The sequence below is a fragment of the Fusarium coffeatum genome (assembly GCF_003316985.1).
Source record: "Fusarium coffeatum strain FIESC_28 chromosome Unknown BRIP53273_contig_59, whole genome shotgun sequence".
NCBI classification, from domain to species: domain Eukaryota; kingdom Fungi; phylum Ascomycota; class Sordariomycetes; order Hypocreales; family Nectriaceae; genus Fusarium; species Fusarium coffeatum.
The window spans coordinates 89,032-103,606 of record NW_022157855.1 but is presented as its reverse complement, the minus strand read 5'-3'; the positions used below and the strand labels follow the sequence as shown (position 1 = coordinate 103,606).

Below are 14,575 nucleotides of genomic sequence, written 5' to 3'. Positions count from 1 at the left end.
GCTGTCTCCGATTATCGGCATTACAAAAATATTTTACTTCCCCGAGTTAAATTGGAATATGATCAAACGTGCTACACGTGAACTATTCAATTTGTATATTGCAATACAGTTTATGCTCGGCATTCTTCCCGAACATCGTCAGTCTCTTAACAAGTGGAACTCTCGGTTATCTTTGGACCGAGCTAAATTGAGGGGAAATAAAACTGACCTCTCGGTCCTGAAAATACAACTCAAGAAAGTCAGCAAATTAATTGAGCCATGTTCGAAGAAAGGATCGTCGACTTCAAGCCCTCAGATGGTTCGATTCCACTGGTTGGTGCAACTATCGTGGTTGACCAGTCAGATCATCCAGGCGTGATCCGCGCCGCAAAGGACCTGGCAGAAGACTTTAGCCGTGTGACGAAAGGAGATCGCAGTCCCCTTGTTCTGGTCGGATCAGAAGCGGATTATGCACAGATCAAGACGAACACTGCTATGTTGGTCGGCAGTATCGGGTCTAGTCCGCTGATCCAGAGTCTTGCCAAAGATGGCAAACTTGACACGAAGACAATTGATGGAAAATGGGAGTCCTTCTGCACAAACACCCTCACAGGATGTTTAGGTGAATGTGAGAAAGTATTTGTTATTGCGGGAAGCGATAAGCGAGGGACCATTTTTGGCGTATACACGCTTTCGGAGCAGATCGGCGTGTCTCCGTGAGTCCCCTCAACGTTGATTTCTGAAAGGAAAGCTACTGACTGATTCTGATAGCTGGTACTGGTGGGCTGACGTTTCACCAAAGCATCACACTGAGATTTATGCGATCCAAAAGCAGACCGTCCATGGCGAACCATCGGTGCGACACCGAGGCATATTCCTAAATGATGAAGCACCTGCATTGACAGGATGGGTGAGGGAGAAATTTGGGGGATACAATTCAAAGTTTTATGTCACTGTTTTTGAACTACTTCTCAGACTCAAGGTAGGTTTAGCCCATCTCATTGGAAAATGTGTGCTGACAATGTAGGCCAATTTCCTATGGCCAGCAATGTGGCCCGGTTATCCCAACCCAGGAGCATCTTTCTTCACAGATGATCCCCTCAACCAAAAGCTCGCAGACGAATACGGCATTGTCATATCAACTTCGCATCATGAACCGATGCAGCGTCTTTCAAATGAGTGGTTTGCTGAAAACCCAGATGGAAGCTGGAATTGGTTGACGAACAAACAGAAAATCACTGAGTTCTTTGAGCACGGTGCTAGTCGTGCCAAGGGTTGTGACTCTTACTTCACACTTGGTATTAGAGGCGAGTATGATAAGAAGATGCTGGCAGAGGATCCTGCTTCCGTGGTTCAGGATGCGATCGAGACGCAGAGGGATGTGATCAAGAAGGTTTATGGGAGCGAAGACTCTGTGCCTCGTATGTATTGCCGTCCCGGAGGTATAGATGGTTACTGACTGATTCCCAGAGCTGTTCGCCATCTACAAAGAAGTGCAGTCTATGTTCGAGACTGGCCGATTGAACGTCCCAGAGGATGTGACCTTACTGTTCCAGGACGATAACTTTGGTACCATACGCCGACTTCCCACTGTTGAAGAGTCGAAGAGAAAGGGCGGTGCAGGTGTAGGTACAGTGGTTTATAGTCTATACTTCCACTAACATTGTTAGGTCTACTACCATCTTCAGTATGTCGGTGATCCACGAAGCTACAAATGGATTAACACGAACTCTCTGGTAGGTCGATCGCACCTCAGAAGGCCTTTACTAACTAGATATACAGGGCAAAGTATGGCATCAGCTCCAGCAAGCCTATCACCACAACGCAAGAGAGATCTGGGTTTTCAACGTCGGTGACCTGAAGCCGCAAGAAATTCCTATCTCTTTCGCTATGGCCTTAGCATGGAATGTCAACAGCATCAAGCATGATACCTTACCCGAGTTCTTTAACCAAGCAGCCGAACGGGAATTCGATGGCGAGCTTGCAGAAGAAATCGGTTCGATCTGGCATCAGCACGATCGACTGTTGTCATTGAGAAAGCATGAGCATATTGAGCCGGAGACCTTCTCGATTCTTCACTACAACGAAGCCGATGCTATCTTGAACCGCTGGAAGGAACTGCTTGAGCGTGCAGAAAAGGTGCATGGTCAAGTCGTGGATGAACAGAAAGCTGCGTCATTCCAGCTTCTTCTCCATCCCACTAAAGCGTCATACATATACAATGCCCTGCGTATCAACCAAGCGCGCAACAGGCTCTTCGCCCGTCAGAGGCGCAACTCCGCTAACAAAATTGCTCAAGACGTCCTGGATCTGTTCGACGCCGATTTCGATCTGTCAGAAGAGTACCATGCTCTTCTCGATGGGAAATGGAACCATATTCTGATGCAGCCGCATTACGGATATGAGGATACTTGGCATGCTCCATCCCGAGATATGATCAGTGGTTTATCATTTGTTCAACGACGCCAAAACTCAAATCCTATTGTTGGTCAGATGGGCGTTGCTGTTGAGGGTCACGAGGGTGTTCGCGTCGGACGTATAAACGAAGAGTCGGAGAGGACGCATCCAAGCAAGCGAGATCTTGTTCCTGGTCTTACTTTAGGATCCATGAGTCGTTATGGACCGGACTCAAGATGGTTCGATGTTTTTACTCGAGGTGTGCCGACTATCAACTGGTCTGCTTCGACTCCTCAGTCCTGGATCATCTTGTCGCAGACTCAAGGCGTGTTGGTTCCCGGTCAAGATGACGCGAGGGTCCAGATCTCCATCAAGTGGAGTGAAGTACCTGATAACTTCCAGGAAGAAGTTCTCATTGATGTTAAATCGCAAGAAGGGGATTTCGAACAGGTGCACCTTCCTATCGACGGTCGACGAGTTCCGCAGTCATTTAGCGGCTTTGTGGAGCGAGATGGTTATGTCTCGATCCCTGCCACTGTTAACTCCGGCAAAGATCCTTACTGCGTACTCCCTGATGCAGGGAGACTTGGAAGTGGAACATTGACTCTTGCACCCGGGACCAAGAGCGAGGCTTCCTTTGTAGAGTATCCGTTCTTTACCTTCACTAAGACTTCCGAGGCAACGCTAGTACTCTATTTCGGTACAACTCTCGACGTCTCATCGGAGGATATCCTGACCTACGATGTGCAGCTCAACGCAGACCAGAGCCATACTTATTCCTTGCAGAAGAGGACCCCGGAAAGCGAAAAGAATGCGGCAGATAAGGGATGGGCGTCAGCCGATGGTTGGTTCTTTGCTGCATCAGATAATGTTTGGGTGCGCAAGCATAAGCTGGGCCCGCTGAAAGGTGGCGCACATAGTCTCAAGATCAGACTGGGCCATGCGAACATGTTGTTTGAGAAGATTGTGGTTGATCTTGAAGGAATGCAAGAGAGCTACTTGGGACCTCCTTCAGGCGAATGGTTCCAAGCGGATCAGTAAGTCACACAGAGAAAAAGTAGATAATGATGTTGGTCCGGTTATGTATTAAATCTGAAGAGGACTTTTATGCTAAAGAATGCAAATGCTATGGATTGGTAGTTACAGTCTATGTGGATAATGTGTACATGGAAAACAAGTCATTGACAAGATCAAGCTTAGCAAGTAAGGCTGAACTTGAGCTTGCGGTCCTTGTTGGCAATACCAAAGTACTTCTCAACCTCAGTGCTGTGAGCAGGAGTATCGAAAGCAGTGAACCAGAAACCACTGGCATCCTGCTGCTTCCAGAGCCAGCATCCGACGGTGTTGTAGAATTGCTGCAGACTGGCAGTCGTGGCAGCAGCCTTCTGGTAGTTAGGTCCCTTGGTAGGCCAGCCAGTCTCGCCAACCCAGACAGCAGCCTTGGAGTTGACAGCCTTGACGTGCTTCTTGACCTGCCAGTAAGAGTTCTCGAAAGTCTTGGCACGAACAGCATCCTTGATGGGGATGCCCTGCCAGTAGGGGAAACCGTTGGTGATAGCAATATCGGAGGCCTTGGTGACAACATCGTTTCGGCCGTCGACCCAAGCGGTCCAGGTATCGGTGTGGCCGACCTTGAGGTTCTTGTTGTACTGGTGGACCATACCGCGGACGTCGTAGATCTGCTGTGCGAGCTTCTGGGGGGAGATGTCCTCACGGTAGAGATCTTCGGAACCGACGCTGATGGCGGCGATCCAGCCGGTGCCGTGCTTCTTGATGGCGGCCAGGAGAGCCTTTTTGTCGCGACCGAAGTGGGCATCGTCGGTGGCCCAAACACCAACAAGGATCTTCATGCCAGTGGCCTTGGCAGCGGGGACAGCCTTGACAAGAGCTAAGAATGATGTTAGTACTTCCGAAGAACGTATATCATAGTAGTCTAAAACTTACTGTTGCAGTCATCGGCAGAGTAAAGACGAACAGCGTTGAAACCCTTGTTCCAGCTCTTGATGGCCTGGAAATCCTTCTTCCAGTCGGCCTCCCACTTGCAGGCACCATCAGCCCTGTTGGCGCCGATGCTGAAACCCTTGTAAGTTCCAGCCAATGCCTCACCAGACATCATGAGAGCCACCGCGAGGGTGCTGAGAGTGCTGAAGAGCTTCATAGTGAATTAAAGAAAATAAGAACTGATTAATAAGCGAGTGACAGTTGAAAGAGCCAAGAAGACAAAACGTTGAAAAGAGTTGGGACGAAAAGTTGGTTTTATCATCGGAAGATGGAAATTGGCGCCCCTTTTTTCTTGCCCCCTGTCCTCGTATTGACCCCTGTACGTGAGGCGTTCTAGACCACTTTACCGTAAGTGCGATGCTATTTTTACGCTTTGCCTTGTCATGGAAGCGCGCTAGAAAGGACGGTGTCACGCGGAACGTCGGCTTCGCCAGGATGGAGTCTTGTTCCTCAATCTACCGTCAATTAGAGGCAGATTCGATTTCATGCTTAATCCATCTTCGGAAATAGAGGAATCCAATCTGCGTCATTGCGGACCTGTCCGACCGAAGCTGGGGACTCGATCAAGTCTATGACGGAGCGTGATTTTTGTGCCGTCTTATCACATTTGTTACGAACTAGGGCTCGGGTGATCACTCTTGGCTTTCGATTGCCAGCGCGATGATGATCGATCATTGGTTGATCTTATTGGTCGATCCACTCGCGATCGCTGCCAAGTCTCGTAACTTTTCACGAGCCTACCCTAAGGCCATAGCCAGAATCATCAGGTGCACCTCCCCCACGTTAAGACTGGGCAAGTAAAGTACGTATGGAGCGTAGAATATTGCTCGTTGAACTTGTCGTGGTAGAAAATCGAATGTATGAGGCATTTGTAGCCTTGCTTGGTTGAAATATGAAGGGAAATGAAACGATTGTCGACCTTAGGTCAATTTTGCGAGCGCGTTCCAACACCATCACGGCAAAAGCACGATACTAACACTGATTGCCTCTGAAAGCAATTTTGGACAAGCTTCCGAACTCTAAAACATATTCTACTTGAAGATTCAGATACACAGGAAATATTTTTGGTCCTTACAACAATATGAAGCGTGTTGTCAGAGATGGAAACAAGTCCCATCTTGACAGAAGCCGGACCTCGGCTTCACTATCTTCCGCCAACATGCCGCTAAAAACCATCTCGGAGCTTCGGGTCATCTAACGCCGATCGTGAGTGCCGAGGTACAGTTCAACCCCAGAGTCTGGGGGCGGCACTTGCTGGATTAGCATTGGATTGAAATCGATGCCCCCAAAGCTAACAGCACAAATCCATTGGTGGAATTATTACACTATCTGGGCCATGAAAAGGCAAAAGATCAACGAGCAATTGAGCATATAGACACATATCCGAGTATATAAGCTACCTGGAGTAATACATTGTTTGTAGAGTTTAATTTTGTCTCTATCTATAGTTCGAATCGAAGCATCTTAGGTGACCATGAAATTCTTATCTGTGGTATCGACATGCCTAAGCATCTTGGGCAGTGTCCAAGCCGCCAAGTCACCCTTCTTCATCTTAACAGGTGATTCCACAGTTGCTACCGGAGGCGGCTGGGGTGATGCACTCATCAACGGGACCAGGAAGCCTGGCGCTGGGATCAATCTTGCGAAGAATGGCGCTACTACAGTTTCCTTTCGAGATCAAGGTCTTTGGGATCAAGCAGTAGATCAGGTCAAAGCTCAGAAGAGCAAGCACGAGGCTATTGTGACCATCCAGTTTGGCCACAATGATCAAAAGACTCTTACTCTGGAGCAATACTCTGATAACCTTTCTACTATGGTTGGCGAGGTCAAGAGTGCTGGCGGAACTGCGGTAAGTTGACCTCTAGCTTCCTGACCACATATCTGATGTCTGCAGATTATCATCACGTCACTCACCCGTCGTACATTCAAGGATGGCAGTGTGGTGGAGAACCTTGCGAAAGAGCGAGATGCAGCGATTGCTGTAGCAAACAAGACTGGGGTCCAGTATCTTGATCTCAACGCAGCGAGTACCAAATACGTCAACGCCATCGGCCAAGAGAACGCAGACAAATACAACGAGATAGAAGGAGACCGCACGCATCTCAATTTCTCTGGAAAGACTATTTTCGGAAGGATGGTGGCTGACATGTTGGTTCAGAAGAGGCGTGATGTGGCTCGATATATCAAGAGCAACAAGAAGCTGACCAAGCTCATTGAGGATGGAATTTATGCGACTGGGCAGGAGTAGCTCAGCATAGTGCAGGAAGACTGGAGGAGCATGGTCAGGTTATAATGATAGGCTGTTGTAACAGCCAGGCCAGCTCAAGTCTTTTAAGACGGCAATCTAGGGAAGGCTGAGAACAGTATATGCTTGCTTGAAAATATTATCTTTGGCAACTAAGTGGTATCTTTGTAATATAAAGCAGTGCTATAGCTAACAAATTACATATCGGAGTAAGTGTAGCAGAGAGGACCAGATTGGGTGTCCATGTAATCCTTCACGACAGGCTCCTTATCAGCAAGGTACAAGACAGGCATCTTGTCAGTGATCTTAGCATCAACAGTTCCTGTTGGGGTGACTCGCATGCCGCTGTAATCAGAAAGACGGGTCTCGTTGCGTCCTTGCCACTTAGCCCAAGCACGGTCGACGTTGGCGTGGTGGAGGAAGAAGAGAGGCTCGTTGGGGGAAGTAGCAGGGCCCATATCACCGAAGATAACACTGTGGACTGTGAAGATGTTAGCATGGAAGGGGAGACTAGGAAGTAATGCACATACTCTGAGCGTGAGGAAGACCCTCAAGCATGCTGGACATATCCTTGTAGGTATCAAAGGCGTAGATAGTGTTCATAACCTTGGAGTTGTAGGCAGAGATCTGCATATCACCAAGGATCTGGTCGCCGTTCTCATCCTTGCCCAGACCACCGTTGAACTCACGAGTGAAGCAGTGTAGACGGTCACCGGGGGTGTTCATGTCGGGCCATCCCATAGCAAGGGTCAAGTTGGTGTTGGCAAAAGGACCATCGACGACACATCGTCCAAAGCCAGGAACATCACTACCAGTGCGCTTGCCATCACCACCGAAACCGGTCTTGGGGTCAAAGATAGGAGAGTTCTTCATATCCTCCTTATCGGCATCGATGGTCCAGTCCCAGTAAGGCTGAACACCCTTGTAGTCGCACTCATCCCTGAGAAGATCCTCATGAAGCTGGACGAACCAACGGTGCCAGGGGAGGAAGTTGGCGACGAAGTGAATCTCGGTGTTGAGTTGGAAGTGGGTGTAGACGAGGTCGTCCATGCGGGATGTGACGGCGTTAATGTGGGCGTACTTCTGCTCGGGAAGGTTGCGTGCGCAGACGGCAGCTCGGAGGTATTCCTTCTTCTCGGCGCCGGTGAGTTCACGCCATTCCTTGCGGACGACGGGGTCTTTGCAGGTGTTGGTGGCGCGTGTGAGAGGGCTGGCAAGAGATGTGGCGGCAAGTGCCAGGCTGAGAAGGCTTTGGACGAGCATTTTAACGAATGTATTGGTAACGAATGTGATGTCTGAGCGAGTGACAGATTATTAGGTCCAAATTAACGATTGGCTTGGGTTGGATGAAAGAGATCTAGAAGGGTGCAGCGGCCCAATCTTATATAGTCCCTGATCTAACAAGTAGCAAGGATAACTCACCTCCTCGCTCCAAATTCTCGGGTTGACCCTCCCACTAGTTCCCTTGGCGTTGCATTGACGTAGTAAAAAAGCCAATCAGTTGATCGAAGATCCATTTTTGATCTGTCAAATCTATAAATACGAGCTTGGATACTCGGTCATCTCCTTCTTCCAGAAGCCAAGCGTGCTCAAACCTCTTAGCATTTCTCTTAGTGGAGTCTACGATCCCCATAATCTTCTTTTAATAGCTGTAAGAACTGGGGGTGGTCGGATACCAGGCTGGATCAAGACTAGCCAAATGCTCGGACCAACCTCGCTTGATGTAACATCACCATCACTGAAAATCGTCCGAGACCTCGTGTAGCTTTGGGATTGTTTTCAACGGAATAAACTAGAGAACCTCATATTACTATCCGAATTAAGTACCCAGGTCGATAAGTAACAGCATATTTCATGAATTTATGTAAAAGCTATTGCTAACTAATCAATAGTATGTATGAGCCCCATGTCAAACTTTGCCTCATTTACCAAGTTGACCTAGGGGATTTCCTTTTGAAAACATTAATTACTGTGAAATTATTTTCTGGCCTTATGTCATGGAGTGAAATGGCACATTCGTGACACCGAGACAATTCATTGTCACGAAAGGTGTTGCTAAGCATTAGTCGCTCTCTGCCTGATTATCCGCCTAACTGAAACCTCGCCTGGAAGTAATGCTGTTGTACGAAGATGTGGAACATTACTAAAGGCTATTGCTTGCTTGAATCAAATGAAAGACAGATTCCAGTGACTGCCGAGAAAGACAGGATGATATTGAATAAATCCCCATTCTTCAAACTCGGAGCTATCTTACCCTTGCTAGCAGAGTAGAAAGCAACGTCAGTAAAATAATACTGACAAACGCGTAGATTTGCCGAGCTTTTAGGCAACGTCAAGCGAGACTAGCAAAATTTGTTAAACAATGAATAATCATGCTGAGTGTTAATAGCTATCGAGTTTTTGTTTTCCGGCTGTCCTAAAGGAGCACGTGATTTAACGCTATCACTTCTTATCTGCCCAGGACTTCAAAGACATGGCTGATCATCCCTCAACAAACTCATTCTTGATCTAATGTCGTCTGGCGGTGCGAAAGCGCGAAGAGTCACACAGGCATGTGACTTTTGCCATCGTCGAGGACTCAAGTGCAAATCCGCAGAAAATCCCTCGTCCAACGGACAGTCATCATGCCGAACCTGTATCGAGTTTGGCGAACAGTGTACTCGCAATCGGAAGACAAAGAAGCGCGGAACCAAGCGACATAAGGCTAACCCTTCATCAGAAACAAGTCAAGTCATTGAGGGATCCCCTCCGGGTTCTGATGTGGTGATCTCATTAGAAGCCAAGAAAGTCAAAACTGAGTTGTTGGATGTCTATCTCGATACTGTCCATCCCATGTAAGTATCGACGTCATGTCAGATACACAGGTTGCTCACTGCTCCAGGTTTCCCCTGTTCTGTGAAAGGGAACTCTGGGTTGGATGGAGAGATGGGTCTTTCCCCGCCAGCCCATCAGATTATATGAATCTGGTTTGCATGTGTGCACTCAGCGCCCTCCATGCGAATAATCGCGCACTATTCAGTGATGGCAACCCCACGTCAGAAACATCAACACTGGCGCAGGCTTACCTAAACGAAGCAGAGACACTAGTCGCTAGTCGCGATAAGACTACTGAACCTATAGAGCTTATCCGCTCTTACGGATTCTTGGCTTTGGTGGGAGCTCAGAGCGGGGATAGTGTACTGCTTCACAAATACCTGGGCCTGTTCCATACAATATCGTCTCGGACAAACTTTCACGACGAAGCCAATTGGGCAGCCGAGATCAGTGACTGTGAGAGAGAAGTCAGGCGTCGTCTTTGGTGGGCTATGTACAGACTCGAAGTCCATACCGCGTGCATGTTTGGTACAATGATGCGATGTTCAGAAACTCAATGCGACGTAGGATACCCGTCAGGTCTCCATCATCCTGCCTTTGTGCCAGGGCGTGATGGACAGTTTGAAGACTGGTTTTCTGGTTGGAATCTCACAACGGACCTGTATCGTCTGCTGGAACATGCTGTGTTGAGCCTCCGCTCCAGACGCCGGAAACAAAAGTCAATACTGCAAGACTACTACGGACCGGATATCTCTCAGATCATGTCCAGACTTTCAGAGCTACAAGGCGAGATTCTCCCACAATTTGAGTCAGTCGCGTCTCGATCGTCTGACAGCGGCCGAAATCGATGCGGCTTCCAAACGTGCAACATTCTCTGTACCATTCATCTTGCCCGGATGATGGCTTCGCTCGCCAACCAACAAGGTATTCAAAGTGTATGTCAAGCCGCACGAGATATGATGGAGAATATGAGCTCAATTCTAGATGAGTACATACGTGCTACAGGATCGCCGCTGTTGCAACAACTTGCTGGAGTAGGCCACATGCTATTGAGTACAGCCAAGAAAGATGGGGCGACGAGCTCTCACTATCAGGACTTCCGAGAGGTGGTGACTCTGATCGTTGACCTTCTGGCCCGCTTCAGCGAGTTTAGTTCTCTGGCTGCGGATGCGAGGACCAGAATATGTGCCGAGTTACGAGAGTTTGACGAGAATGTCCAAAGTCTTGACCAAACTTCGGTAATCGAGAGGGATGAGAGCATAGACGAAGTCTCTGATCCAATGTCATACTTGGATCTTGCGATACTTGATGGGCCATTCGATGACCAGGATTTCATGAACGCCAACCTACTGAAAGGATTTGCCTGGCCAGATCTAGGATAACAAGGGGAATTTCCAAGATGCCCTGTTCTTTAATCTCAGCATGTAATTGTTTTAACGCCCTGACGAGTGATGTTTATGCTTTTAAATAGATCAATTATAATACCATTGCTGTTCATCTTACCAATTTCACACTGGGTACTGAAGTAACGTCGCCTGCAAAGGTAATGTCGATGTATAATTAGGAATGGTTGATATAAATGTTGTATCTAGTTTAGATATATCACCTCTAGATCGACGCGCGCTGAATCGCATTCATAGCCATGGCTGTGACAACGCCTCTACTTCCAATTTTGACATCCTTTGTACCGTATCCCCAAAGCCAGGCCAACTCCCACCCGCCATCAAGTTGTTGCTGATCAAGCAAGATTTCCAGGTCTCTCTCACTCTGAAACCCTAGAGACTGCGCACTCAGCGCTCTTAAAGCTGCCCCTAGAGTCTCATCATTGCAGCCCATTCTTTCACGAACGCATTCAACAAGCAAATGTCTCATACGTTGAAGCTGTAAGTCCTGCGGACGCCTGTCACAGAGATCTGCGAGATTGTACAGAAACCAATCTGGGTTCTTATAATAACGGCTGCCATGAAGGTAAGCCCGAGTTTCAAGCATGCGACAGAGGAACTCGTAGACTCCGGGGAGCTTTGTGAACCAGTCGTTGATAACGAAGAAGCGGAAGACGTTGGCGCATATTACATGGCAAAACCGCGGACGAGTTTTGCTGAGCCAGCACTGTAAAGTAGTAAGTATCGAAGTGCGACTTAGTATGTGAAACTTACGAAAGGTAAACCATCCGGGCTCAAATGAGAAAGTATCTCGTCCCTGGCCTGCAACTTCAAACTCATAGGCATATCTTCCAAGACAGCCATAGCGAGCGAAGTAGTATCAGAGTCATTCGGATAGGCTGCATTCGACATCGATAACGTTGGCGACTCGCTGTGGAAATAGTTCCAAGTAGGCCCCTCGCTTTCCAATACAACCAAGTTCCTGCAATCGTCAGCCCACGGCTCGGGAAGGCAACCTGCACAGTTGTGAACATACCTGTCCCCCGTATTCTGGTGAATGATCAGCTGCGAATAATTATCCGGTTGGACCTGTCCCATACTCAGCGTGCAGAACAAATTTTTGGCATTACGTTGTAGAAACCCTTTTGCCCGCATGACAGGATCCCCGAACAGGTTGTGGAGTCGTCTGATGAATTCATCAGTGTTGTCCAACGGAATGCCCTTGAATCCTAGACTCTGAGCAGCAACGACCCTGTCAATCTTGTCGTCGACAAAGATACAGGATGATGCTGATACTCCGATTCGTTCCAAGCATTTGCTGTAGATCGCCATGTCTGGCTTTCTTTCTTGAATATCTGATGATGCAATGAAGCCGTCGAGAATACCCCAGCTTTCGATCTCACTCCTTAGTGCGTCTAGTTCAGGTGCTGGAATGTTCGATAGAACAAAGACCTTTATTCTGGGGTACGTCTGCTTGAGAGCTCTGATTGAAGATATAAACAGCCTGTTTATCTCTGCACCCTCTCTCATCTGCTCAAGCGCCTCGATCCAGGTTTCGAGATCAATGCCAAATTCTTTGCAGATCTTGGTATAACAGTCGTCTTCTGAAGTAAGGCCTTTCTCGTAGTCATACCAATCAGGAGAATCGAGTGCTGACTTTATTAGACTAGCAGAGACCTTAACAGTGTTTTTGGTTGAGTAATTGACAAGGACACCGCCCAAGTCAAGGACGAGGGTGGTGTATTCCTGGCGCGATGTGGTGGGCATGTTGGAATTTAGTCTCTCATTGAAGTGTTAGTAATATGTGGGAGGCTGAGATCGGGGTCTTATAGCTCACTGAACGATGGTGACTATTGCCATAAGCGATGTTCTGGTTGGAATGCAACTGCAAGTCAAGTCCGAGTCGTTGAGGATGCAAGCAGGGGAACCCTGTGGTGTTATATAGAGGTTCTTCCGGCGAGAGGCAATTGCATGTGACTGCTAGAATCCTGCAGGTTACCAGATTCAGAAGTCTCATTCTTCAGAATCACCGTCCTTAACAAGAGCCACTCATTTCACATAATCTTTGAATCAAAGACAATCATAGCATTGTTAATATCAACACCTAACCCGCAACTGGTTTAGGTTCACCCTGGCCAACTTCTGACCTATAATTGTTCCAAGATCGACCGCTGCTATGTGATCCAGCCTGCCAAGGGTATGAAAGGGAAAGCGTTTTGATACCCTATTGGAGGAAATGGCCGACAAGGAACTTTTGCTGGAGCAGATCCGGTTGTGCCGTGTCTCATTATCAGGTGGTGACACAAACAGCCACAATATAATTCCGACATATGCCGGCGACAAGACCACGGGTAGTATTAATCCGAGTGTCTCTGACTATAATGACAAAGACAACGCCGTTCCTTTGTTTCAATCAATACAATGAAGTTAGCCCCACCATTAGGAGAGTTCTTCTGCGACGGGCTTGATAGATGATAACAAACAAGCTATCTTCAGGATTCCTCTGTGACGCTTCCAACTCGAGTCCTGACTGGCTTCCTCTGGATCTTTCTATCCGCCGACATCTCGTGTGCTGCTGGCTCATTCGCAGGCATCTCCGACTCCTCGTTTGATGACATATTGATCTCTTCGGGTACCTTGGGCGCGGATCCCTCGAGCTCGAAGGTTGGACGTACGATGCAGTCGGAGTGCAACTGTGGCTTATCCTCCTTTGGCTCTTCCTCGTTGGCCACAGGCCCTTGCTCTGCCCTATTTATTCCTCTGCGCTTGTACCAGCGGAAGAAGAGAAAACCGAGTAGTAATAACAGCACAACGGAAGGGACAACAGGACCAATGATTACGGCAATATCTGGACCAGATGCTTCAGACATGTATTAGTCATTGTAACCATTATGCCGGTGCAGCTCACCTTCTGGACTTGACGATGATGTTGCCACTGGAGACGGAAAGTCTTGCCATTCAGTTAGCTGAGTGCCTTTAGCAGTCAAGCGAAAAAGCTCACACTTGAGTGTCTCCGTAGCTGGTTGAGTGCCTAAAGTGTACACTATAGGTCTAGACTTGTAGTCTAGAGCCGTCGTCACAATGCAACCCTCGCAGGGAATTGAAGGAAGCTCAGTGGAAGTATCGGTGGCGTTCTTGGCACCGGATTCTAGCCAACAAGAAAAAGACATATGTCAGGCCATATTGTCACTGTAGCTGTATGATAGGCAGATCACCTAGCGCCATGGTGTACGTATCTTGTGTCGTCACTGCTATAAATGGATGTATTTGGATTCGTAAACTTACAGCTAGAGCCAAAGATTATGCTACTCTACGAGCACTTTTGCTTGTAGCCTCATCGAGACTAATGCTATCGACATGACTGCTAGAAATGCAAAGTCTTATTTGCAAGAAATCCTACCCTCGGGATTCTAAACAAGAATAACTTACCGAGTGTGTACAACTCTGGAATTGCCATTGAACTGATTACTACTTCAATAATATTGGCCCTGCTTGCACCTTTCCCTGATCACACATGGAAATCGCTTGTCCATTCATGAGTCCTTGTATATATGATTTACCGACGAAAAAGAAGTGTTCTTTCTCATATCCGAGAATTCTCAATGTGAATACTTCAAATCACAGTAACGGCTTTGCATATTTAATTGCTGCGAATAACGGTCATCTAGAGGTGGAGGATATTTTGAGGAAACATGTTGTTTGTATACAGCTTTAGGCTTCAGTAATTATAACCCTTCTTTGAAACTGGAGTTGTGTA

General features: G+C 47.7%; 7 protein-coding genes across 7 annotated transcripts; 3 read left to right on the top strand and 4 right to left on the bottom strand.

Annotated features, from left to right (window-relative positions):
* Window positions 1–258: 258 nt before the first annotated feature.
* FIESC28_02707 (uncharacterized protein) lies at window positions 259–3,417 on the top strand (the record flags this gene model as incomplete). The annotated part of the gene is made up of 6 exons (XM_031156856.1): window positions 259–695; window positions 751–961; window positions 1,007–1,400; window positions 1,450–1,604; window positions 1,650–1,715; window positions 1,762–3,417. The coding sequence occupies 6 exons, from the start codon at window positions 259–261 to the stop codon at window positions 3,415–3,417; spliced, it is 2,919 nt and encodes a 972-aa protein (XP_031019102.1).
* A 155-nt stretch (window positions 3,418–3,572) lies between these two features.
* On the bottom strand, window positions 3,573–4,534 carry FIESC28_02706 (uncharacterized protein; the record flags this gene model as incomplete). Its single annotated transcript, XM_031156855.1, has 2 exons — window positions 3,573–4,264; window positions 4,321–4,534. The coding sequence occupies 2 exons, from the start codon at window positions 4,532–4,534 to the stop codon at window positions 3,573–3,575; spliced, it is 906 nt and encodes a 301-aa protein (XP_031019101.1).
* Window positions 4,535–5,851: 1,317 nt separating this feature from the next.
* On the top strand, window positions 5,852–6,625 carry FIESC28_02705 (uncharacterized protein; the record flags this gene model as incomplete). Its single annotated transcript, XM_031156854.1, has 2 exons — window positions 5,852–6,226; window positions 6,272–6,625. 2 exons carry the CDS (start codon window positions 5,852–5,854, stop codon window positions 6,623–6,625), a joined length of 729 nt encoding a protein of 242 aa, XP_031019100.1.
* A 194-nt stretch (window positions 6,626–6,819) lies between these two features.
* Window positions 6,820–7,885, bottom strand: FIESC28_02704 (uncharacterized protein; the record flags this gene model as incomplete). The annotated part of the gene is made up of 2 exons (XM_031156853.1): window positions 6,820–7,103; window positions 7,153–7,885. The coding sequence occupies 2 exons, from the start codon at window positions 7,883–7,885 to the stop codon at window positions 6,820–6,822; spliced, it is 1,017 nt and encodes a 338-aa protein (XP_031019099.1).
* A 1,586-nt stretch (window positions 7,886–9,471) lies between these two features.
* Window positions 9,472–10,818, top strand: FIESC28_02703 (uncharacterized protein; the record flags this gene model as incomplete). Its single annotated transcript, XM_031156852.1, has 1 exon — window positions 9,472–10,818. The coding sequence occupies one exon, from the start codon at window positions 9,472–9,474 to the stop codon at window positions 10,816–10,818; it is 1,347 nt and encodes a 448-aa protein (XP_031019098.1).
* Window positions 10,819–11,044: 226 nt separating this feature from the next.
* Window positions 11,045–12,585, bottom strand: FIESC28_02702 (uncharacterized protein; the record flags this gene model as incomplete). Its single annotated transcript, XM_031156851.1, has 3 exons — window positions 11,045–11,545; window positions 11,593–11,800; window positions 11,855–12,585. 3 exons carry the CDS (start codon window positions 12,583–12,585, stop codon window positions 11,045–11,047), a joined length of 1,440 nt encoding a protein of 479 aa, XP_031019097.1.
* A 725-nt stretch (window positions 12,586–13,310) lies between these two features.
* On the bottom strand, window positions 13,311–13,688 carry FIESC28_02701 (uncharacterized protein; the record flags this gene model as incomplete). Its single annotated transcript, XM_031156850.1, has 1 exon — window positions 13,311–13,688. The coding sequence occupies one exon, from the start codon at window positions 13,686–13,688 to the stop codon at window positions 13,311–13,313; it is 378 nt and encodes a 125-aa protein (XP_031019096.1).
* Between the last annotated feature and the right edge of the window lie 887 nt (window positions 13,689–14,575).